This window comes from Doryrhamphus excisus, linkage group LG14, assembly GCF_037039965.1.
Source record: "Doryrhamphus excisus strain RoL-2023G ecotype Guam linkage group LG14, RoL_Dexc_Guam_v1.1, whole genome shotgun sequence".
Taxonomy (NCBI): domain Eukaryota; kingdom Metazoa; phylum Chordata; class Actinopteri; order Syngnathiformes; family Syngnathidae; genus Doryrhamphus; species Doryrhamphus excisus.
This window is the reverse complement of record NC_136370.1, coordinates 15,606,460-15,632,405: the sequence shown is the minus strand read 5'-3', so window position 1 is coordinate 15,632,405 and position 25,946 is coordinate 15,606,460. Positions and strand designations below refer to the sequence as shown.

General features: G+C 42.1%; 1 protein-coding gene across 3 annotated transcripts in view; it reads left to right on the top strand.

Annotated features, from left to right (window-relative positions):
• Positions 1-5,802: 5,802 nt before the first annotated feature.
• LOC131140587 (G patch domain-containing protein 2-like) overlaps positions 5,803-25,946 on the top strand; it is a 32,835-nt gene continuing 12,691 nt past the window's right edge. Inside the window, exons 1-6 of one of the 3 annotated variants that reach the window (XM_078796070.1) lie at positions 5,803-6,030; positions 6,147-6,211; positions 7,364-7,477; positions 19,253-19,915; positions 23,990-24,051; positions 25,303-25,449. In XM_078796070.1, coding sequence (XP_078652196.1) covers positions 5,974-6,030; positions 6,147-6,211; positions 7,364-7,477; positions 19,253-19,915; positions 23,990-24,051; positions 25,303-25,449 — 1,108 coding nt within the window. In that variant the 5' untranslated portion in view covers positions 5,803-5,973. The remainder of the gene's footprint in view (positions 6,031-6,146; positions 6,212-7,363; positions 7,478-19,252; positions 19,916-23,989; positions 24,052-25,302; positions 25,450-25,946) is intronic. The other 2 variants (XM_078796071.1, XM_078796072.1) reach the window with 2 other exon arrangements.

The following is a 25,946-nucleotide window of genomic DNA, read 5'->3' as shown; positions in this document are numbered from 1 at the left end:
AAGAATGCATGCTTTAGGATGCCATCTTTTTGCACATAAATACAATGGAGGATCTGACCTCTGAGTAGGAATTCATGCAAGTGCATGTTTATAGAGATATTCTGTGTATTAACCAATGAATGTTGTATTTTGGTGTGTCTTCTATTCTGTTTACTTATTCTGTTTACTACTATTTTGAAAAGCGCTATACAAATAAAATGTATTATTATTATTATTATTATTATTATTATTATTATATTCAGTGTACTGTGTAGGGGTTTCTAACACACAAATTGTTTTATGATGCAATTTTATTAGGCTACCCTCAGCCATCTCTGTGTGGAGTTTGCATGTTTTCTCCGGGTACTCCGGTTTCCTCCCACATTCCAAAAACATGTTAGGTTAATTGGCGACTCCAAATTGTCCATAGGTATGAATGTGAGTGTGAATGGTTGTTTGTCTATATGTGCCCTGTGATTGGCTGGCGACCAGTCCAGGGTGTACCCCGCCTCTCGCCCGAAGACAGCTGGGATAGGCTCCAGCACCCCCCGCGACCCTCGTGAGGAAAAAGCTGTAGAAAATGAATGAATGAATGAATTTTTTTAGGTACTAATCAGTAGTTTCAGGGACCTTTAAGTGTCAGGTACTGTACATGCATGTTGATCTAAGTTTCAGACTAAGCTTTGAATGACCCTGTAATGTACGAAAGAAAAATGACCTCAAGACAGGAAATAAGCCCCACGTTTCCTTTTGTTATCATGTGATCAGCTGAATTTATTATAATCTTCCTCTTATGGTTTTAAAAGCAGGCAGACAAAGGTTTGAACATGAAATACAGTGGAGCTCCACATTTGTCTTGTATTTTATTATTTTCCCTTTTCACCTCTCAGTCCTGAACGGCTGGTCCTTCATTTTTCACATGGCTGGTTTTCTTATCATTGAGGGCCCCTTTGTGCTGGCCTAGGAGTGACATCAAGGCAATAAAGCAGCAAACATTCTGTAAAACACAGATGCCTCTCTCTGCTTGTGGAAGCCGTGCAATGACTCTCTGGGAAATTATGATAATAACTCAGAGCTGGTAGAATTGGCCCAGGGGGCTGGGAGGGGCTCTAAGGTCAACGGGACAGGGCCCACCAAGGTCCCGCGAGCACGGAGATGTCAAGGTGGCCTGTCGGGCCTTGCTTCCTGCCCGCCTGTCGTAAACTCTTTCCATCACGCAGGGTGCTGGCTGCTATACAACATGGACCTTGTGTCTTGGAGATGATGTGGAGGTCAACGCAATGCCACTATTTGACCTTTAATGGTCATCAGCTCTCACTTTTGCTTGAACACTTTTCTCTATAGGTGGGTGTTTTTTGGCATGTGGAAACAAGGATGTATGGACGGGTTCACGTCTGGCTTTCAGGAGGGGCTGGACGTAGTCCCACAACACCTCTCAAGTGTGTGAATGAGAAGAAGCGAGGACAGGAAGAGAGCACGGGCTCCACCACTGAGGTGCTGACAAAGGGTACAAGGGGAGATGAGACTGCACCTGTTCCAACTGCACCCTCGCAGCAGGGGGGGGAGCTCTCCAAAGTCTCAGCCTTCTCCTGGCATCTGCGATGCGTGGAGGCCGGTCCCATCTCTGGCACTTAATTCCTATCTCTCACTCTTTTTTTTTTTTTTATTTTGCAGGAAAGGAGAATCACTGGAGGCTCCATCTGCTGAGCGGCCCACCATGGTCTCTACAGCCTGCCTGGGAAGGAAAGTTAGTGGGTCTCGACCACTCTGCCATGGGGGTCTCACAGCGGTAGACCACCGAGTGGCACGTCAGACGTCACAGACCAGCTGGCCAGGCTCTTTAAACTGTAAGCAGACACGAATGACCACACTCCACGCATACACAAACAAAATCGAAAAGAGTCATTATACATAAAACTAGTCTTTAACACACCATCCAATTATAGAACATGCAATATGACAATATGAATTATGTTCATTTTCTATACCATTTGTCCTCAGTAGGGTCCTGAGTGAGTGGATTGTAGTTTGTAACTAAGTTGGCACGTCTGCCGAGTGTCCAAATGTCTTGCCCTCCCACCACAGACCCTATAACCTTGAGCTCTCTCCATATAATCCATGATAGGACTGGGATCTGGACTCTAACAGCCTTGATTTTTGGTGTCCTTCAAAAATTTCTCAACCAACTTTGGTGTCATTGTTTTATTGGAAGACTTTTTTTTTTCATTTGAATCAGCAAAACAACCCCATGGTATTACGTTCCCATCACCATGTTTCACTGCAGAAACAGTATTTTTTTTTTTAGGCCTCACCCTTGTTTTACCAAACAAATGCAACCTCCATATGCCCTCCGGTTTGGTTTCATCACACCAAAAGACACGACTACCAAAGATCATCCCCTTACTTCAGATTCTCTGGGACAAACTTCAATCGAGTTTTTTTTTTTTTTTGGACAATTGTCATGAATTCCATCATGATCAACAGCCCATCAAGTCCAGTGGAAGCCAGTTTAGTGATAATCACCTTCTCTTGCTATTTTTCTCTACAAAGTTCTGGAAAGCTGGGAAACCATTCCCAGGTTTAGTTTTGACAGAATTCGCAATGGGAATACATCCTTCTTCCTTGAGTTGACTATCTTCAGTCTGCGGTTTCCACTTTCCATCACTTTCCAGTGATACTAAGCCTTTTTCTTAGAATCACATAAATAAGATTAATGAATTGCTAATTGACACAAACACAAAATTTATGAGGGCATTTGGACCAAACCAATCTTGAATATGAATGTTATAATCAAAAATATTTACCAAAATGGGGACATTTAAGAACGCTTTACCGTAAAACGTTACAAACATTGCAGTATTTAGTGAAAGGGGCGAATAACTTTGACCTTAACTGTATATTCTTCCTGATTTAATTTGAAGAACGCAATGCATGCATTTAAATAGGGTATAAGTAAACATATCATGATTGAAGATATGGGTGACATTGAATTAGCCATTAGGAGAGCCCGGGCCCTGCCAGTCCCCCAACAATGACTTGGCCTCATCTACAAACTCACAATAAATATCTGGCCATCATTTATTTTAATTCTCTCCTTTCTTGCTCCGATGGAATCCATTCTTAACCTTGTAGGACAAGGACACCCACATGCCGCCTGCCTGCCTTGACTTAGCCGCTAAATTATTCTTCATTCTTTGGAGAGAAGAGAGAAAAAAAAGGGAGTCCGACGTTGCTCAGACTGTCAGCTCCAATGAATAGCACGCCTGAAAACGTTGTCACTGAACCCCTGGACAAGGAAAAAGACGAGGGAGAGGGCAGGGAAAGACAGACGAGTGAGGGTTGGGAGAGAGAGAGAAGACGGAGGGGTGGCGAGGGGGAGTCGGCAGCCTCCAGAGTGATTTATTTGCCAAATCAGGACACAATGAGTCGATTATGAGTCCTCTAATAAGAGAGAGTGTTTGGGGACCCGCTAATTGGGCATGATTGAGTTGCAGTCTGGGAGCCGGGCGAAAAGGGAACCTCGTCGGCGGCTGTCATGCAATCATCAGCTAATCAGAGCTTTGAAATTAAAACTGCGTGTTTAGGGTAGAGGACGGGATAATGGCGGGGACCTGCCTGAGCTGTGCGACTGTGTGACGAGGCCGAGTGTGTGTGTTTGTGTGTGTGTGTATTCACATCCTCATCCTTAACTGAGGCCTGCTTTGGTCTTGATTAGGACAGTGAAGTAGCTCTAATCATCCCAGCCCTTCAATACTGGAAGAGTGTGTGTGTGTGTGTGTGTGTGTGTTATGGGGTCATATGTCCCAGCTGTGTAGGTTTGTGACAGTGCCATATATAATTTGTGTGTACATATGGCCAAACACGGACCAATTTATCAAATCTACTCAATTATTTTAATCAACACATCACAATCATCCGTAAATGATTATTTGTATAGCAGTGTACTAAATAAAACAAGAGTGTACAAAGTGTGGCCTGCGGCACACTATAGAAATTTAATTAAACATGCAAAAAACAGAAAAAAATGGGGCGAAATAGAGCAAAAATGAAAGAGAAATTGCAGAAGTGTTTACACTAATTGCTAATAACACACATTTTTGTGTTATTTTTTGTGTTTTTTTGTGTAAAAAACAGAAAAAATGGGGCGAAATAGAGCAAAAATGAAAGAGAAATTGCAGAAATGTCTACACTAATTGCTAATAACACACATTTTTGTGTTATTATTTGTGTTTTTTTGTGCAAAAAACAACAAAAATGGGGCGAAATAGAGCAAAAATGAAAGATAAATTGCAGAAATGTTTACACTAATTACTAATAACACACATTTTTGTCTTTAATTATGACACAGTATCCTTTTTAAGCCATTTTACAATATAGTATATATATACATAAGTGTATAGTAAATATATATGACGAATGAAGGGACAAACTACTTGATAGAGAACTGTACCAGACAACTATCATAATATTGTTTTTGACAAGCAATGCATGATGAAGACTTGCAAACTGTGCTTATATACTTTTTATAGAAAGTAACAAAGAGTAAACATATACTTTTACTCTAAATGTCAGGTTATGTCTGTTTAACTTTAGAGCTTTGTACTCTGATTGCAGTATGCAGAGAGCATTGTATGTGTAGTAGTCCTGGTTTACAGACAAATTCATGACATCTCAGCACTAAAACATGTCGAAGACCATACAAACAGCATCACACCAGAGGATCCGATATGTATTAAACTTCATAAGTGAACTCAAAGAGTCACTAGGGTGACTTTAAGTTTAAAAAGAGAGCGCCAGTGGTCTGTTGAAATTAGCTTTTTAGTGGTCATACTACCTTATGAACATTGCCACAAGGGGGCAGTGTTTGTCTGCAATGCATCGCGAGTGCAATCGGTGTGCTAATTGGTGGCCGTTGTGTTGTTTTGTGCACCTGAGGTGAGCTACATTGTGTTAAATGTTCTTCAAATATATGAAATATTTCGATGAAATTGGAAAATTTAAAACAAAAATGTAAAAAAAAATGCAAAAACACTATCAGTTGGCACTCCTGTAGTTCATAGTTTTGACCATTTTTAAGTATGTTTTTATGCTATCATATGAGCTAACTTACTATTTTGTAGGATCATCTAATAGCTTTTAGGGTAAAGATAATGATTTAGTTTATTTCCAATAAGCGTACATAGATACATTGAAGTACATCTCACTTTTACAGTTTAAATATTGAACATAAAATTAATACTTGGTCGATAGGTTTGACAGTGATGTAAATAAATACATTTTTCACCAACAAAATATAATACTAATTAAACTAAAAACCTGTTTAATATTAAAATAATAAATACTAGTAGAAATAGCACACGTGTTGTTGTAGTTGAAGTGAAAACACTGATACGTAGTTAATCATAGCGGTTATTGCGGTTATTAAAATGCTTCTAATTTATTTGTCAATATTGTGGCAGATATAAAATCTTACAGTAAAACCTTAATAATTGGCTCTCCTATTAAACACAACACTGTACTGCACAGTACTACTGCGAATATAAAGTTAGTGCATGGATGTTTAATAGCTTGTATATTAAGGATTTTAGATCAATGTCAATTATTTATTACAAATCCTAATTCATATACTTTTTTTTACTGTACAATTCATATCAGCAAAGCTTTTTATACACTTTAGTCAAATGACATTGATCTTGAGATCAGGTGCAGAAGTTTCTCAATGACATTTGATATTTGACAATAACATTGATTCTGTTTCCTGTCTGTGTCCACAAATGCGTCGCCAAACAAACCAACGCACACAGTACTTCCTCCAATCCCCTTAAGGCCTGGTCTAATTGTGAATGCGGCGTACATCTTAAGAGGGGCTCACTATAAAAAAAATCTGGAGTGGGTTTAGGCATAAATGGGATTAATTCCCAAAGAATGTCCTTTGCTCTTCCTCCCGTAATTTCATTTGCAGGGTCCACAGGATGAATAGCCAAGCAGGCAGCGATGTGGAACCGGAGGACAGGCCTTGCGGGGCCTGTGCTGCTGCACCACAGCCTTCAGGTTACGTTACCTTGATAATGTCACAGCTGCAGAAGCACACCACCCACCGTACAGGACACAGGAAATCCAATTATCCATCTCCTAATGTGTGGGAATTTTATGCTCTCATTCCTTAGACTGTGGCTACAGAACCTGCCCTCGGGCCAACCTACCTGAGACATTCCTGGGATTATTTTGCCAGGTGAGAAAAAAAAAAGACATTAAAATGTTCTGAAATCAATGTTAGGACAAGGTTACACTGCAGAGGAACTTGAATGCTGAAGTAAATTGCATGAATTAATTGTTCGGTTGGACTCTATTGATGATTGCATAGAAAAGTAGACCCCAAGATTAGAACATTATGCTAAGCTCTCCCAAGGTTTTTATTGTGGGCGCTCAGATTAAAAAGGGTATGATCAAGATGGCTGAATTCCCAACCGACATGATGAGTTTAGAAAATGACAAGTAGCAAAGTATTTTCTTCACACTGTAAAAATATGTATCTCCACTGTAAGGCCCCCCGGTCCCCATGAGACCCATTAATAATGGGTAAAGACAGATGAGCCCCTCTCATGCCAAGCAGGTTGCCTCAATTGGATTAGTGAAGCTGACACGGCAATGGATAGCTGTCTATGTGCCAAGTGGCCGTTAACTGGACCAATATGCCCATATGACTTTACACAAAACAGCCTTAGGATTCCCTACTCGGTGATCCCGCACCAGCAGTCAGCGGTTGTTTCGAGGGCATTAAAGGTTCGCTGACATGCTAATGAGCAATAAACATTTATCAGCAGCAGGCTACGTGATTTAATAGCTGACATCTTTAATACCAAGTGGCACCTGAGCTCTTTTCCCCAATTGCTTTTATTGTCGAAACTACTACTGTCGCCCCCTCGGACGAGTGAGGTGTCAATTGCTGTCACGCTGCACTTTATGAATGGGAGGAAGCCGCACACCGCTGGCACACGTCCGAGCCAATTGTTGTTTTCCGAGGCTGATGTCATTGTTCTGTGGAGGCAATGATGGCCACTATGGATGTCAGCAATCGGGGACCCGCTGCAACCGAGTGTACAAATGGGCACGGGCGTGACTAGCTGGTGAAATGTTATCAATCACCACGCATCCCAGTAGTGGTGGTGGGGGGGGGGTGCTGGCATTTGTGTAGCGACTCACACTGATCCATATAAAAGGCAGTGTGATGTATTAGAGCAGATGAACAAGGGGCTGGCTCTTGACACTTGACTGACAGCTCATTTGACAGGAAAGAGTGCGGGCAACTTTCAATCTCATCTAATGCTGCCGAAGGAATGGACTGATGCTGTGGGATTCTGTTTCCATGTTTGATCTTCGCCAGAACAACACAGGCTGAACGGGCGGAATATGATGTGGATGCTGCCCACCCCCCCCACCACCACGACCACACCCCCACGGCCAGTTGGGATTCCAGAGGAGACAGACCTCTTGACCTGTAAGTCGCCTCTCAATCCACTTAGTTGTAGAGAATCAGGTTTCAGAAGAGAGGGTAAAAAAGAGATATTTACTCCCCTGCCGCCTTCCTCTTAAAGTCATATCCGCGTGGAAACAAAAACATTTTGGTGTCATGCATTATCTATCAGCTAACAAGTCATTCAATTGCTTGGTCCTTCTGAAACTACACAGACTCTTCATCTTCTCTTTGTGCTTTTCCTACCTGGACCTTCAGTGGGGAATTAAGCCCCCAACCCACCTCTTAATACCGCCACTATTACATCACGATAATATAAACCATCAATGAGATGAATACCATTATTACTGAAGCAACAACCCAGTTATCTCCCAATACATCAGTTCAAAGACTACATGAAGCACTGCAGAATCAATATTTTTCTCATAACATAACAAAAATACAACATGGAATAAAACACATCACACCGCTTACTCATAAGCACTCATGTGACGATGTATTCAAGTGCATTGGTTACTTTGAGTGTTTGGGAGTAGGAAAGAATCATTTTGACATGCATGTGATCCTGCTAGCTGGCCCGAATTTGAAATTGGATTTAAATGAAAGCAGACTCATGAGGGCTAACAGTGTATAGGTGACATGGGCCCGCAGTTCTGATTCTGAAGGCTCCGGAAACATTACATTAACATGTCATATATACATACATATATATATATATACAACATATAAAACACATACATGTACTGGAAGCATGACAGTCAAGTCACTACTAAATTAAGATAATAGACTGTTGGGAAGCAATGAATACAATTTCATAGACAAATACTAGTCGTCAGGTTGTCAATCAATACTGCAGGCCTATTAGTTTCCTTCAAAAAGTGTTTGTTTTGTTTTCAATCCCAACTGCAGAGTCCAACTAGAGTTAAATATTCTCCAATTCCAAACTCAAAAGGTCATAGAACATCTCTTAATTACACCACAAATGTAAAATTATGCCACACCAGAAACCTCTTCAAGCCCAGGAGACTCAGAGCTCCCAATGAGTGATCCCTGAATGATCAATCAGAGACAGCTAATTAGCCATTTTACAGACGCTCGGTCCCTTTCACTCTGCCCCATCTATTTTCTCACCATTATGACCCTTTCTTTTTTTTTTCCTACTTGAAAGTTATCAGAAGTTCTCCTGCTCAAAGCAATAAAAAAATGACTTTCTCAATGAGATGTGTTAAAAAAAAAAAAAACCTGTATCATATGATCATATGATACCTCTTGGTGAACCTGAACGTAGCACAGTGAAGCATCAGCTTAAAGTCACCTTTTTCCAAACTGGGCACCACTCTCTATTCTTTATTTTTTGTGCCATTCACATTTTTCCCGTTAACACAGTAGAACCCCCCCCCCACCCAGTATTGTCTAGGTGATCATTAAAATTTATGGCAAGCTGACTTCATCCAGCTTGCTAGGCGACACTGGCATAAGTCATAATTATGTGATGACATTGTAAGACGAAGTGTCCACACTGGCCCCCTCGTCCAGGCCAGTTAAATGGTATAATTAGCCCAGTAAGAGGCGAACACTCCAGATTGGATAAGTTATTAAATGTTTGGATGAACCTTAGCTCCATTTCCCTATCTATCGCTGTCGTCTTTGCTCCCCCCCCCCCACCCCTCCGTCCTCCATTAGCCCATTAGCAGTTATATGATACTATATGCTGATGGGGCAGTGGACAGAGAAAGTGGGTAAATTAAGCCTGACCACTGCTTGTGTTATGGACTGCTCTTATTAGGAGCCACTGAAGGACACGGCTCGACTTGAGAGAATATCACCGAAGAACCTGACCGCACAGCTGCATTTGTAAAGATATATCAGACATAGTGCTTTATAATGATTGAATTCTTTTATAGAGCTGCACTTCGGTCTCCTTACGCCGTGGAACTATGGAAAGTCATTGCACAGCCCCTCCAAACATGTCAAACGTAACCCATCAGATTGCTCAATCTGTCCCCGGTTAAGCTATAATAGAAGGGCGCGCAGCGAGGCTGACAGCATGCCAGCCGCCGGGGCCCTCGAGCCGCCGTTTGTGCGTCGTGCTCCACCAGAGGGTCTCACCAAGCGTGACTGTGTGTTATTCACACTGACGAGTTCCACTGTTCACTGTCACCTCTCATTGCGAGGGGAAATCAGCGTGTGGAGAGAGAGAGTCGTGCGGCCAGGAGAGCGTAGGCCGCGCCATCGCATTAGCAGACATTAGAAAAGCGCACGGTGGCGGATATTGAGAAAGAGTACAGTAAAGAGCTTGCACGTGTGCGCTAACACATTCTTCCAGACAGTGGCGGGGGCCTGTTTTGGGGAGGGGCTGGTGTGACTGGGTTTGATTTGTTGTGAAGACTCCAGCTGGAGGATTCAGCAGAGTCTAGGCTTGCACAGCAAGCCTGCTGAGAGTGACACTTCCTGTCCCTGTCTCGTCCTGCCGAGAACCCTATGACAGCATGGATCTGGAGCTGAGACGTGTCCCCCTTCATCACGGCCACAGCCAAGCACCCTCAGCGGGCAACGAGTCAGTGTAGAGACGGGGGAGGAGGGAGGGGGGCGGCTGGTTATCTCTGCCCTCACCACACCAAAACCTACTCCAAGAGATCTGCTTTTTGGCATTTCTCCAGAAAGACTGCTTCCTGGTGTTTTCTGTTTCTGCAAGCAGACGAATGGAGTTTGGCCTCTTGCAAGAGAAAATGCCTCAGCTCGTCTGATCTCACTGCTCGGCGAGGGCCAGTGATTGGAAAATTACAGTGCCGCACATATTTGTCAGCATGGACACACTCCCCCTTCAGTTGAATGGCCAATTGGACGTTTTTAGAACAACAGCCATCCATATTAGTGTGATTGGTCATCTCTGATTGCGGCGTGTTTGGATACAAATTCAAGTAGAATAAACATGCATGGCTTCCGTAATGGTGCAGTGATGTCTGTTAGGGTCAGGCAGCAATAGACAGGAGGCCGGTGTCAGTGATTTGGTCTTTTGTGTTCCAATACCTGTTGCTGCTGTGGAGTCAGACCGTCGGCTTCTGCAACACAAGTGGCTTTGTGATAAGTGATTAGAATTGAAGACGAGGGCCTTGTCAGCGCACGCTCTTCAGATTTGAGGTCAGTCTCGCCCCCTGATTGTGTGTTTTTTGGTGGGGGGGGGGGGGTTACGTCGCCTCACTGAAACCTCGTCGCCTCATCATCACCTGCAGAGACTTGAGTCCCCTCTGTCTGTTTCATCATTCCCCTCATCCACCCTTTTTCTCCCCCCCCTCTCTCCCTCTTCTCAGCCCCCACCCACTCTGGCCCATCGCCTGCTCCTATGCTCACCCCCCATGTTCGCAAATCACTTCTTCCCATGTCAGCAGGTAAATTGTTTTGTCCTCCCGCTCCCTGCTTTCATTACCTTGTGTAAATTAAGCGATATGTCGTCCACCGGTGCGCGCCAGAGCACTCGCCGCGCCAACGCCAAAATCATGAGATTTGGCATAATAAATGAAGACAAACTGGCAGTAGCAGTGCTCCTCTCCATGCGGGCTCGCCTTCATTATTCGCTTAACTTGCCGGAGAAAATGACTTAACCCTGACCTGTGTATTACGTCCCATATTCACTCCAGATAAAAGCCTTTTTACAGCGCACAACAATTTATATTCCGGCAAAGAGGCTGCTTTTCTCTGTCAGTTTTCCAATCTCAGCTCCTCAACACACGTCATTAAACTTGTCTTGCCTTCCTGTATTTGTCCATCAGTCCTTCTTTTTACATAAAATCTGGCAGCATTATTCTGGGATTTGATGGCACCCGCTCATTTTTTCCCCTTGGTACGTTTGATTGGAAGAAATATAGCCCGGTCCGGGCTATCTCCTCTCCTCTGTGGAATCATGCACTTGATGAAATAGTGTTCCCCCAGCAAGAATAATAAAAACAGACTTGTGCATTACAGGGGGCTCTCAATCTGCCAGCTGAGCTGAGAGAAAAAACCCACCCTGCCTCGTGACAGATTTTTATAGTTATCCCTGCAGATAAATGGAAACGGCTGACCAGGCTGGGAAAGGCCACTGTGAAGCAAGGGTGGGCTGGCGGCCTGGATAATATGGCTTGAGGTGTGCTACTGTGCCACCTGAGACCTCGTGTTGTCCTTTTTCCTATCTTTGCCAATGAGAGATTGGCGCAATGTGTGTAACATCCTAACAGCCATTTAAATAAACTGTCGTCATTCAAGCACCGTATTTGTACAAAAAGAAAGTTAAAGTTGTGCGTGTGTAACTTGGAACGCGTGCAGACTGAACTACACGCAAGGAAAATGCCATTGTGACTGTTCCCAAGCCACTGTGTTAAGGTATATTGACCAACACCACATTTAGCTACATTTTGTCATCACTCGTCATGCATTATTCATCGAAAAATTAAGTTAATGATTTGATCATTATCAGGATGTCTGCTAATACGTCAATGGATTCTTTCTTTGGCCCATCGTTCATAAAATTCCTTCCTATAGCATAATCCTACTACAGTGGCGTCATTAGGCCTATTTTAGGGAGGCTTCAGCACCCCTAAATGTTTTAATTTTTTATATTTTATTTTTTTAATATATTTTTTATTTTGTATTTTTTTAATTTAACAGCATGCCAGCCGCCGGGCCCTTGGCAGCTGGCATCTTTAATTTTTAATTTTTAATTTTTAATTTTTAATTTTTAATTTTTAATTTTTAATTTTTAATTTTTAATTTTTAATTTTTAATTTTTAATTTTTAATTTTTAATTTTTAATTTGATTTTTGCAAAAAATATCTGACAAATTTCATATAATAGGGCAAAAGCAGGCTAATAAGCAAGCCAATAAGCAGGCAATACTAGCTACTAGTACTACTACTAGTAGTAGTAATAATAATCAGAAGAAGAATAATGATGATAGTAGTAATAATAATAGGCTAATTAATAACATAATAATGATTATTATATACTTGATCACTGTCCACTGGACAGAATGGTTGCAGAGCTTGAGCAGCGGTTTTGCAGTGTAGATTGTGTGTACTTGTGTACATTTAATGGTGGCCTAAAACAATTGAGTATCTCTACTAAATCTGTCCAAAAGTGGGAAAGTTATATTTGTTTTTTGGATTTTTTGATTTTTTTTTGAATGTCTCTTACATTCATTCATATCCTGTGCATCTCCAGGGGGCTAAGCCCCCCCTGTCCTCAGAACTTAGTGACGCCCCTGTCCTGCTGCATGCTTTCCTGTAAATGTTAAGGAACAGCAGGTAATCGTATACATTTTGAATAGCAAAGAGGACCATCCTAATTCTCAACTCAGTGCTATACACCAACAAAATCCAACTTCATGCAGAGATCCAGGCAACTGGCGGTGAAATTGGCAGCCGTACAAGATCCACTGTGTTTCAGGAGAAGGTTTTGCCTTGGAGGGCTATAATCAGCCACAAATGATGTTCGTTCTGTGCTAACAGGCCCTGAATAATCAAGCAAAATGAACAGGCTAATCAATTTACCTCAAGTGCCTTCCACTGCAGGCCTGAAGACATACGTACAGTATGTGTGTAATCTACATCCACCTCCTCCTTTGCTTTACCCTTGTTCTGCCTGTTTAAAAATAACAAGTATATGCATAGAGTGTACATTTTGGAAACTTGTAATTGAATGGACATTTTCAAAGCAGCGTTTCAGATGATTGGATTCTTTGAAAAAATGAACCACTTGTTGTCATTTTTGTGTATGGTAAAGGTTTTAGACGTCCTGCACGCAAAAGTATTAAAGAATAGCACCAACACGATGCAATAGGTATTGTGTAGTTGCTTAAAGAAAGTCACAACACCAGCAGATATATTACACCAACACAGAGAACATATATTATTATTTATGGAACCAGTGTCTGCTTCCACACACCATTTGGTAAATTGACTCGTCAAAGCCACCTAGCTGGAGCAGGGTGATATGGTGACCTGTGACAGCAATGCATCTAAAAAGGGTGGAGGATGTCAGAGAAAAACAAACAAAAAAACATGATTTCCTAGAAAACAGAACAATTGCAAACAAAAAAGGCTCATGCAGCGGCTTTCCAGAAAATATTCAGTCATTATTGCCACCCAATAAAAGAGCTGTCATCTTTACAATTGTGCACCCTTTTCACTTGTATTAACAAATATAGTAGGCATAATAAGAGTTAATAAGGAATTTGAGACGTAAATAAGACTCATGTTTGTGTGTGTTGCTAGAAATATGTTCCCTGGTGGAGCAGAGTCAGTGGCGGACTGGACATTGAGGTCTCAGAGTGGATTTTCAGCTTTTCATCTTGTGGGTTACTGCGTTTTTATGAGGGATTATTCAAACCTGCAATAAAAGCCTGTTGTTCTGGCAATCAAGTGTGGCACAGTAACATTACTGCCACCTAGTGGCCAGTTTAGAATAATAATAATAAAATAATAATACATTTTCAAAATACTCAGACACTTTATAGAAAAATGGAGTTGAGTAAAAACAAGTAAACAGTGTAAAAGATACGTTAAAATACAACATTCATTCGTTTATACACAGTTAAAACATGAGTAAAAGCGGGGCGGGGCACACCAAATACCAAAATGTTGACACATTTTTGATTTTTTACAGTCTATTGCCAAATAATGGCTGTTTTCTAGGTGAAAACAACCTATTTAGTATAAAGTTGTACTTCTTCTTGACCTAAATTATGCATTTACATCTTAAATGGCTTGTTTAAACTTATTTGGTTTACTACATAAGGTAATATGAGTGTAAAGACATTTATAGCCATCATTACAATACTGTACAACAGTATGTATGTTGGAAGTACACTGTCTAGAAAAACAGGAACGTGTAGGTCTATGATATTTTATTTATGTTTAATATGTCTTATTTTCTCTGATTATATCTGCTATATTGGGTAATACAAATGTAAAGGTGACTATGTGGGTGCTATTTCAGGACTTGAGGGCTCTAATATTGTTACAAACCACATAATAATCGTAACCAATAGCAGAGCAGACGTGTGCTTTTAAGTTTTCTCATTTTTGCTTTGCAGCACCATAACTTTATCAATAATTGTTAACACTTTCAAGGGGCCTTCATATGAATACATTAACCAATTGTAATCACAATGCAGTGTTTTTATACCCTGGATTACACCATTGTGTTGTTGTTTTCCACCCAGACTCTATCCTATTAGTTTATTTATTTTGTTTGGTGTTGTACAAAGTAAAGTGCTTAAGTGATAGAGTGTCATTTTAATAGTTGGGATCTTTGTGTTTTGCTTTATGTCAATATTTGGTCTTGTCTTTTTAAATATTCTTCTTTAAATGAAAAAAAGACAACAAATAAGAGTTAGGGTAGACAAATCTGTGTCAGATGTCTCAGGGAAGCAACATCATTAGCATGCAAAGATCCCCAAGAGAGGAAGTTTGTGGCACGGAGCTTTCTAAGTTGAGGAGTGCCTCTACTTTAAAAGGACAAGGAAAGAATGATACAAACAAAGAAAAACATCAAGAATCCAACTCATTTTTTTTCCCCCCTGTATGAAAGTTTCCCAAGGTCGTTTGCTGAGTCGTGTTAACACAACAGCTGAATACAAATTTGTTTCCTTGTTCTACAAGTCACGGAGCCTTGAGTCTTTAAGCGATCATTATTACCATACAAATAGACAGATCTATTTAACAACCCCCTTTTTTATCGCATAACACTTATTCTTTAGTGTTGCTTTCTGAAAGGCACTGAAGTGCCCCCCCTCCTCTTCTCTTTTTGGGAAAGGAAATGGTCTGGCGGTTGATAAAGGCTCAGAGCAATAGAAGAAGCAAGGCTGACATCTTCTTAAGAGATGATAGCAGGGCCAAATCAAATAGGATGGAGCAGTCACTCTTCTCACAGATAGGTAGCTCATTTCTGCTGGCTGAGAGTTTGCATCCCAAGTGGCGCTCTGCCCGGGAAAGATAGCTCACTCTCAGTCCATTCATTATTTTATTCTCTGCCTCTTCTTTTCATGTCTCTAGCTTGCTCCTTTTTTTTTTTGCTTTAATTAGTAGCCTATTTTGCTCAAGTGTTGATGTGGATCTCGGAGTTTAGATTTTGTGACAAAATGTTTAATTACAATTTCATTTGTTGGAAAAGAGGCAGAAATCAATTATTTCTATTAGACAATGGCGATGCAAGTGAATGGCAGCGTTTTGAAACAAAGGCTCGGTGGTTACCAGAGATAAGTGTCAGTCTTATCCACTCCCTCCACCCTCTAAGGTAACCTATGTGAGTGGGCTTCATAATGGCCTTGCATGGGTTTACACACAAAAACAGCTGCGGTCTTCACAAATCTTAAATGTCACATTGTAAGACTCTGACGTCAATGTTGACATTGTTGTTATTCATTCATTGAGTTCATTCATTTTCTACCGCTTTTCCTCACAAGGGTCGTGGGGGGTGCTGGAGCCTATCCCAGTTGTCTTTGGGCAAGAGGCGGGGTACACCCTGGACTGGTCGCCAGCCAATCACAGGGCACATATAGACAAACAACCATTCACACTCACATCTCTGTGTGGAGTTTGCATGTTCTCCCTGTGCATGCGTGGATTATCTCCGGGTACTCCGGTTTCCTCCCACATTCCAAAAACATGCTAGGTTAATTGGCGACTCCAAATTGTCCATAGGTATGAATGTGAGTGTGAATGGTTGTTTGTCTTGTTAGTCCAGGGTGTACCCCGCCTCTCGCCCGAAGACAGCTGGGATAGGCTCCAGTACCCCCCGCGACCCTGGTGAGGATAAGCGGTAGAAAATGAATGAATGAATGAATAAACGTACCTGATATGTTTACCTGTGAGGGAGTACTGAATATCCCGTCCACTCATTTGTCGGTCAATGAAACTCCCACTGCTAGTGTGTTTTGGTGATTCCCTGTCAAACAATTTCCATTGAAAATGAATTGACTAGAAGTGACATCGCCTCTACCTTGGACTCACCCCCCAAAAAACTCACTCTCATCCGGGTCACAGCACCAATGCGACAGTGGTCACCCGTGCAATCTAACCGTGCACCCACCGGTCCCCCGATCTCCGCTAAATAAGATTTGAGCAGCACTCGTCTACTCGTGGTCCAGCTCTGGCGTCAGGGAGTGAAGTTTGCCGATATGCTTTCATTGGTGGCTTTGGTGACACTCATTCATGAAATTGATCAAATTTCTTAGCAGCCAGACATGATCAATCGAGCCCAAAGTTGCAACTCAGACCTTCTGAAATACATTAATATGAAGCTCTCTCATATTGCAGAGGGGCTCATTGAAATGAGGAATTACACGAAAGATAAAGCACTTTATCACCACTGAAAGATGAGACAATGTACATTGAGAAATTGGGAAGATGGCAGAAACAATGAATATTAAGTGCCTGAGAATCTAAAGCTGCTGACTAAATTGAAAGTGTGTATCCTGAGGGGGCAAGCTTTCCAAATTGCTAATTACTGCGGCGAAAAGGGCTCTGCTTCTGATATGTTTGCTTGTGAAAAGCTCTCACTTAATGAAGCAGTGGCTCAAGTTTCTTTTTTAATTATTTTAATACGTCTACTCGCTGGCTTTCAGCTCTCTCTCTCCGGACTGCCTCCCGGGCCAGAACAATGGCGGGCCCTGGAGCCCGCTTTCCCTACAGGGCCGAGGAAAGGAGGCCCGTGGCTGCGTACTGAGGGAGCTGCTCAGCCCGCTGAAATATGGCGGCGACAGATAAGGTGGCAGCGGCACACTGACGCTCTCTCCCAGGGGCCCAAGGGGAAATTTGCAGTTATTAAGAGGAAGATGAAAGAGATTAAATGGCTTTTGTACTCATTTTCACAGACTTTTCTTTTTGTATTATTTGGCTGCTCTTGGTCTGAGAGATGAGAAAAGTGGTAAATTACTTTTTTTTTTTCTTCATTCATCAACACACTAGCTTGGAGAGGCAATGAGCCGTTACTGAAAGATGTTATACACGAACCTTACTATTGTTTTAAAATGTGCTGAAGCTCCACAATGACTCTAATCTTATCATCTACAACTAATGACACACTTTACATGGTTGGGGATTTTGTTAAACATGTATTAAGAGTACTTGCCTTCCTGGTGGTGCATGAACTAAATGTAATGTGAACCAGTGATAATTGTGACGCTGCTTACCAGAGGTGGGTCTCAAGTCTTTAATTCCAAGTCTTCAAAGTAAAGGCGTGAAAGTCCAAGTCGAGTCAAAACAAGATTCAATTCAAATTCAATCATTTTAATGCAGATCTACCAACATGGAGACATTTATAGTACTCAACATGCAGTTTGACTCTGGCATACACTTGTATGCTCTCTATTTTGTTGCTTGGCTTTGTGTTGAGTACTGTCACTTTCTATAGATAAGAAATTGTACAAGCTGTACACTGACTACTTGAAAGTGACTCCTATTATTCCAAGACAAATGCCAGATTACACCAAGGGAACTAACTGGAATGTATTTCTTATATTATCAGCCATTACATGACCTATTTAAAGTCATCATAAGCAAACTTCATTGCACAAGTTCTATAATTACATTTTATCAGCATTTTATTTTTCACTATTACAACATAACTTCTAACTACTGCTATTAGACATTGCACGGCAAATAACAGCCATGTCGTTATCTTCACGTGCAGTCGGCCGTGGGTCCTTACCCTGATTGGCTGAGCGGCAAAGGCGGAAGTGCTTCTGACAGGGAAAACAAAACAAGAAGAGCTGTGCGGTCTCCTGGTGAGTGCAGGAACATCTCTGACGCTGTTCTTTTCCACAAGCCCACCTGCAATTCTGTCTGCATTTTAATAGGCTTAACGCGTGTCTGTGAGAGCATAGCGAGGTGATTTGTGCCGCTGTCTGGATAGCTTCGTAGCAGCCTGGGTTCACATGTGTGATGTTATGTAACACAGCAGCGAGGAAGCAGGTAGCACCGCATCCGCGCACCGCATCCGCTAGTGTTGAACCGCACCGATGTTTATACTAAAATGCAAACGCGAACAGATTTAACAAATAATACATGTCGTAGTTACAGTTATAATTTGTCTATTCTATTCAGTTTGTCTAAAGAGTGTTCAGTAGAACCACACCACTCACTTTGTTGTTTATTGTCACAATCATAGACATAGATAGACGCCGCATTGAGTGGGTTTGTCCAATGTTGCGATACGTCACTGTCGCCGCCATATTGGATGTGACTCGGTTTCGCTGTTAATGAGTACAGGTATGTACTTCCTTTCATAAAGCGTTTTTCTAGAAAGTGCTTAACGGTTTGCCAAGTGTAACGAGTGTAACTGACTTAAATGTCTTTGTAGAAAGGCATTTTACGAAAGTATGTTTGGTTGTATTTATTTCCAGTGCAGCCTTGACACATCCAATATGGCGGCGATGTTGACAATGTTTAGCTATCCTATGGTCACAGGCTAATGGTGTTGATTCAGTTCTCATTCCGATTTGAAAGGTAGTTTTGTGCTATATTATGATACAGTACACCGCCAGGACAAAAGAAGATTTAAATAAACAAATAGATAGGAGAATGGTGGCCGACAGGGGGCTAACATACGGTAATGTCCAAGTACAGAGTGCACACAACACAGAAATGATCGAAAACTAGAAACAAACGAACAGACATCAGTTTGATGCTGCAAGACTGCAAAAAAAATTTTGTATTATGGCCAAGGGTTAACAAAGACATATATATTTATATATATAATATATGTATGTGTCTAAGTCCAATACGTACAATAATCCACAGTGTGTCTCTTGTGTGATTTCAGCATTGTAATGGATGAGCTGGTGCAGGACCTGGTGTCTGCCCTGGAGCACACCTCGGAACAAAGTAAGCTCGGGGAGCTGTGGGAGGAAATGGTTCTGAGTCCACTTCACCGGCGTCGGCTGGTTCGTCGTCGAAGAGGCCAGAAACACCGTTTTGAACCTTCGGTCCGTGCCCTTGAGCAGCGAAGACACCTCTGGATAGAAACATCAGAATCCAGTTTAGATGAAACTTCTCAAAACTCCTCTCGGAACTCTCCGCCTGCTTTGACAACGTCTGCAGCCAATTGCAGCAACTCTGATGACATGTCCAACACTAACCAGTGGCACTCCCTTGTGACCCGCTCGACCAGGACCGGGCAGCCCTCCTGGCCTGAGTCAGACTCCTTATCTGAGAATAATCTAGGCCGTCCGCTCAAGAGGAAGAGGAGGATTAAGCGTATGAACCCGCACATCCGAGTCAGATTGCAGCATAAATTAAAGGTTTCTGCCATTGAAAGGAAACTGAGGCCCAGGCCATCCAGGATGCAGCATCTCTCAAGACTCAAGAACAGCGCCAGCGGTTGGGTCGGACGAGACAGGCAGTCTGATGGGGTCAGCCTGATGGGAAAGCAGCGCTGGAATAGAAAGATCACTGACGATACTGCAGAGGAGAATATGTCTGAGGGGTAAATAACTTAAAATAAATAAATTAAGTTTAAATAAACTTAAAATAACTTAAATTAAACTCATAAAGCTAAGTCGCATACTGAAAACGCATTCCAGTACCACATTTTTTCCCTTTCCCTATTATTAGTGTAGTAAACATTCCACACATGGCATTGGAGTTCATTCATTCATTCATTTTCTACCGCTAATCCTCACGGGGGTTACAGGGGGGTGCTAGAGCCTATCCCAGCTGTCTTGGGGCAGGGTACACCTTGGACTGGTGGCCAGCCAATCACAGGGCAAATATAGACAAACAACCATTCACACTCACATTCATACCTATGGACAATTTGGAGTGGCCAATTAACCTAGCATGTTTTTGGAATGTGGGAGGAAACCGGAGTACCCGGAGAAAACCCACGCATGCACGGGGAGAATATGCAAACTCCACACAGAGATGCCCCAAGAGGGGAATCGAACTTGGGTCTCCTAGCTGTGTGGCCTGTGTGCTCACCACTCACCACTCGGCAGGCATTGGAGTAACAAACGTTAAACCCCTCTGGTTAAGTGCTTAGTCAGTTTTAAAGAAATTTGTATAGCACATTTAGGATACTTTGACATCACCACAGGGCAACAGAGGATCGAACCTGCAACCTTTAGGTTGGGAGACGACCACTCATGCCACCCCATTACCATACCCTCTCAGCCTTTAAATGTTAAGTTACTGGAGTACACAAAACTCATGACTATCCCTATTATAAGTCATAATCAATCAAACAAGGTGAGTCTGTATAGGCTCTTGCGTCTATATTATCAATATTCACTCTGTCCTTAACAAAACCCCCTCAAAAATGTATCACAATCATGCCGCTTCACTTTAAAGTATCAAGTTGACATTAAAAATGAATGATGGAGTCTCTTCATCCCCATCTCCTATAGCAGAAATGATCACCAGGGAGAGATCTTTGATAGTTATGCCTCCGGGCATCTGCCATCTCATTATTTCCTTTCCAGAAATATTGTCACAAATAAATAAGTGACTTTTATTGATTTGTTTTGAAATGAAGTCCTTTCTCAGGCTGCATAATTAAAGCTGCGCCAGTGTCCCAGGATGCACTCTGTTGCATGCCTCCTGTTTAGTCAAGCCAAATGGCAGCAGAGGTGGACACTGTCTTATCACAGTGAACATTTTCTTCGAAAATCATCAATCACATCTAAAGAACCATTCTAGCGACCGTTTCCTCGTATGGAAAGCTGAACTCTTATCCAGTTCAGATGATTTATGACGTGTATATAAATATTTACCGTGAAAATCAGATGGGAAAAACACATTATATTATGTACGTGATTAAAAAAGTGATAAAATATATTTTGTAAATCTTGTCATTCCAATTATTAATGTCCCCTGCAGCGCTTTTGTATGAAAACATTATCTGATGATCATCTAAAACATTTTAAGACAGATTGTTTTGTGGTAAGCAGTAATGGGACAAGGCACAAGGCTTTACATCTTGTGGTTTAATTTGTGCTGACCTCCCTAGCCCCTAAACGGTACTTGTTTTCTTACTTTATGGAAAAATCAATAGCTGTCCTGACAGAAAACAGCTCCAGAGAAGAAATAAATGGGAACACCATCGCGCGCTGTCAATCATTTCTCACTTATCCAACGCCAAAGCGCTTGATTGCTGCTCAGTAGACTGCCACACTGATGTGAGGGCCGAGCGGTCCTAATGGTTAAGTCCATGCGGAGGTGAACGATTTAGAAGAATGCTGGAAGCGATGAGGGGTTGACAGTGGTACAACAGCAGTATTTATAATCCTTCTGTGTACGCTCCATCTGATGCCATTGTGAAAATGTCTTTTGAAGCACTCAGATTTTGTTGGTCTCCGTTCATTCCATTAACCTTTTGTTGTATGCTCTCTTAAAGCACGCTTCTACTCAAGGTCACCCGTCCTCGGCACATACACAGCAGAGCCTTGAGCTATATACCCCAGCAGATGTTGGCCGTACCATTTGGGCTCCTTCATTAGAGCGGGTGCAGGCTGCTAGGCCACGGGGGCCACCTGGCATCCCGGCTGGTCCAGTAAGTAGGCCTCACCTGTGGGTTTAGACGCCACGTGACGCCGATGGTGGCTTCCATCCTGCCACCAGGAAGGAGCTCAACAATGCATCTTTCCTTGATTCTGTCTCTTGCTGTGTTTGGGAAAACTCCACAAGGAGTTTTGTGAAAAGCTTCGTGCCATTTGCCCAAGTTAATTTTCATAAATCTCTGAGTCTAATCCAATTACTGCAGCTCAGGGAGGGAGGGATAACCTTATAATCAGACACCCATAGAAGAGGGCATGGATTTGGGTTGCTGTGGCTTGTTTGAAAAGCCCACAGATCCATTGTTATCAGCGTTGTGTTTCCTTCCGTCTCTGCCTCCACTTTATTCCTCAGCAGAATGAGCCCAGCTCAATAAATGGCGGCTAGCCTGTAATCTCTGTGCAAACTGGTCGGCCTCCTCTCCAAGGAGCTGGGGATTATATCCTAATGATTAGTGCTCATCTGGATACTATGTTTTTCTTCACTTCTTTGCCTTGTATCGAGACAATAGGACCATGGGGGGTTAAGTTCAGCACCAAAACACTGGGATGCATTTCTTTGCCCTTGCCATTGTTTCTTTGTAGACTTATGGCATTTCATAGCTAATAAAGACCCATTTTTTATATAGGGTATAATCCGCTACATTTATAACTTGTGTGCCGAATATGTGATACCCTTTGATTTTTGATATACAAAACACCCCGAGTCACCCCACTCCGCCTGTTTTTAAATGTTTGTCATTCCCACTTGACAAAGGTCAAAGTGAGTAGAGGTGTTTCTTTTTGTCCTTTAGAAAAATGGTGTGTGAATTATTAATTTCATCAATTAGTTAACACTTAATGGAAGCAGACTCACAGGTTTCGAAGTAAGGTACACATTTTAATGCAGCCCATTGCTACCAGTCTATATGTTTTCATTTCGAAATTCCACAAATAAGCAAGTGAATCGAACAGTGCTGTACCTCTGAATGCATTAAACAAAGCAACTGTGTTCAGTAATGGTAGCACTGATGATGCTGTGCTGTTCTCAAGCTGCAGCAAGACATTCAGAGGTGGTCTTCAGCTGAGCCTAGGTCTGAGGTGTCAGTCTTGGATGGGTTATTATGGGGCATGTCCTGAAATGCTTGGCTAGGCTAGACATGGTCCAGATTCCCCGGAGAGAGCTCTGCATCCATTCACGCCTGCTTCTTCTAGCTGTGAGCGGAGATGTATGATCGTCTCGCTGGAATGGTTCTTTTTCTGATCCTGACATTCCTCCATCCAAGCTTAGCAACGATAAACAACATGCAAGTACAGCAAAGAAAACTTGGAAAAATCCTCTCAAGATCTTCTACCATTAGCTGTATCACTAGCATCCCTGATTCCTCATAACCTTGAAGTGACTGGAGGTCACAGAGCAAGTTGGCTGAGGTGTGAGTTTGGCAGAGACACCAGAGGGGCGAACAGGGTCGCCCGGAGGTCCTGTAACAAGCTGCGGCGGCGGAACAGTCCAGGCAACATAGCAGATGTTGGCGAGTTGCAGTATGTGGAAGCAGCCGCTCCATGTGTGGGGGCACAGACAGAGGGAGGGGGCGGGCCCGGGGAATGTGTTTCACTCTCCTGTCATCCTCCACAACGGCCGCCCGATTATATTGGAGCTGACAGCGTAGGATATTCAATTAGATTGTGCATGTCACTTGGTGGCTTGGATCAGAGTCGTTCCTCTTGCCTTTGTGTTTGCCATCCCAGCAAGGGAGCACATGGCACGCGCTTTTTTTTTTTTTTCTTTTTGTGCCACTTCCATTTATGTTGACCTCCAGCTGCGGACTACTTTAATTTTATTATTGATTGCTTCATGTTAAATATTGACATGGCAGGGCACAATGTACATTTTTGTTTCACATTGTTCCCTTGTCAGCTGCTGTACCATTCTTTGACCTAAGAACCCATTCAGTCCAAAATGACAGATTTAAAGATAATTTACTGGCCATGAATGTAACTATGGGATGTTTTTGCTCTTCTATTTGCAGTGAAAGCAGCAGTACCTGCAGCAGCGACCCTGGCCTTTTCACCAACGATGAAGGGAGGCAAGGTATTAAAAACAACCTCCTTTCCGACATTCGAGTCATTCAAATCAACTGTCAAATTTCAACAGAGCTTTGCTCATTTGAAGCCCCCCCCAAAAGAAGGCTGTTTTGCTCCAATGGGCTGTTTGCTGGGCACCCAGGCGACTCTAATAAGACGTTGTCATGTCGTGTTAATGAGCGCTGAAGCCTTTGCTAATCTCATTAGCCGTGGTGGGGCCAGTCGGCCTCTGATTTAACAGTTGTCACTACACCTTGACTATGAGAGGCATGCTGCCTGTTCCCGCTTTGCTGACTGACAGGTCCGAGAGGAGCCTCCTGTCTGGGGACTAAACCAGCGCTGTCTACTTATAGGAGTAATTAACTCACAAATGCACTCAGTGCCATTGTACTTACAAACATGCAGGGATCCTGCATTTCATCGCAGCACTTTCCCCAACACATAGTCCGGGGAAAAGACTAATACATGTATCAAAGGTATTGCATTGCTTGTCCTGTGAAAGATGTGTTAATTCATTAAGCATTTTAAGGAAGTTGATAATTGAATGCCGGCGTTGGTTGCTTTGAAATAACACTAAAATACGGTTGTTTTCATTTCAACACAGCATATCTGCCACACTTGTGTATGTTGACAAACATTTACAGTATAGTTTGTGTTTCTATGTAGCATATGACATGTTCTAAGAATCAAAATATTAATATTCTGACAAGGGAGTCTCAATTTTATCAAATGTAACCGTTAAATTGTATCATTTGTATTGAATTGTCTGGTTTTTAATCGTATCTTAACCCATATATAAGATGCTCGCTTACCACAACTGATTTACACCCCTACTTATTATAGATTAAAAATGGTTCTATCTGTTCTATCTTAAATATTTTAATCGATTGACAGCCATAATATTAATACCTAATTAACTTAATAACGTTTTCGCCATGTAGAGTTTGGTCCCATAACTGTAACCTAGCTTATTGCTTTGCAAGTGGAGTGTGTTAGATGTAAATCAGAAGGTTTTGACATGTTTATTGTTCAATAAATTGACAGGAAATGATATTACAGTCATCCCTCATTTAATTGGTGCCAGATATCCTTGGAAAAAGATCTCTGCTGGTTTGGAGAACGTCTCATATGTGCAACATTATCAGCACCAGCAATTATTTGGTAGCAGTAACATGGTGACTTATGCAAAATCTACCCTTTCCTTGTGTGTGTGTGTGTGCGTGTGTGTGTGTGTGTGTGTGTGTGTGTGTGTGTGTAGGTGATGATGAGCAGAGTGACTGGTTCTTTGAGGGAGATTGTGGAATCGGGTCCAGCGTGGCTAACTTGCTGCCCAACTGGGACTCAGACAATCAGAATTCCAGAGATGACATCCGCCCATCACCCACCTGTCTGCCGTCTCTGAGAGGTTGTGGAGTGTTTTGTCTTTTTGAGAAGATTTGCTGGAAAAAAAGAGCAAATTATCTTATTCTTTCTGAATTCTGATTTTTGTCACACTTAAATGTTTCAGATCATCAATCAAATTTAAATATTAGTCAATAACAACCTAAAAAACAAACCTAATTGGGCCACCCTTAGCAGCAACATCTGCAGTCAAGCATTTGTGATAACTTTCTTATCTAATTTCTTATCTTTGCAGAATTGTTGTAATTCAGTCACATTCAAGGGTTTTCCTGCATGAACCGCTTTTTTAAGGTCATGCCACAGCATATGAAAAAGATTCAAGTCAGGACTTTGACAAGTCCACTCCAAGTTGTGCTTTTATTTTTCTTCAGCCATTCAGACGTGGACTTCCTGGTGTTTTTTGGATTGTTGTCCTGCTGCAGAACCCAAGTTGGTTTCAGCTTGAGGTCACGAACAGATAGCCGGACGTCCTTCTTCAGGATTTTTTGGTAGACAGCAGAA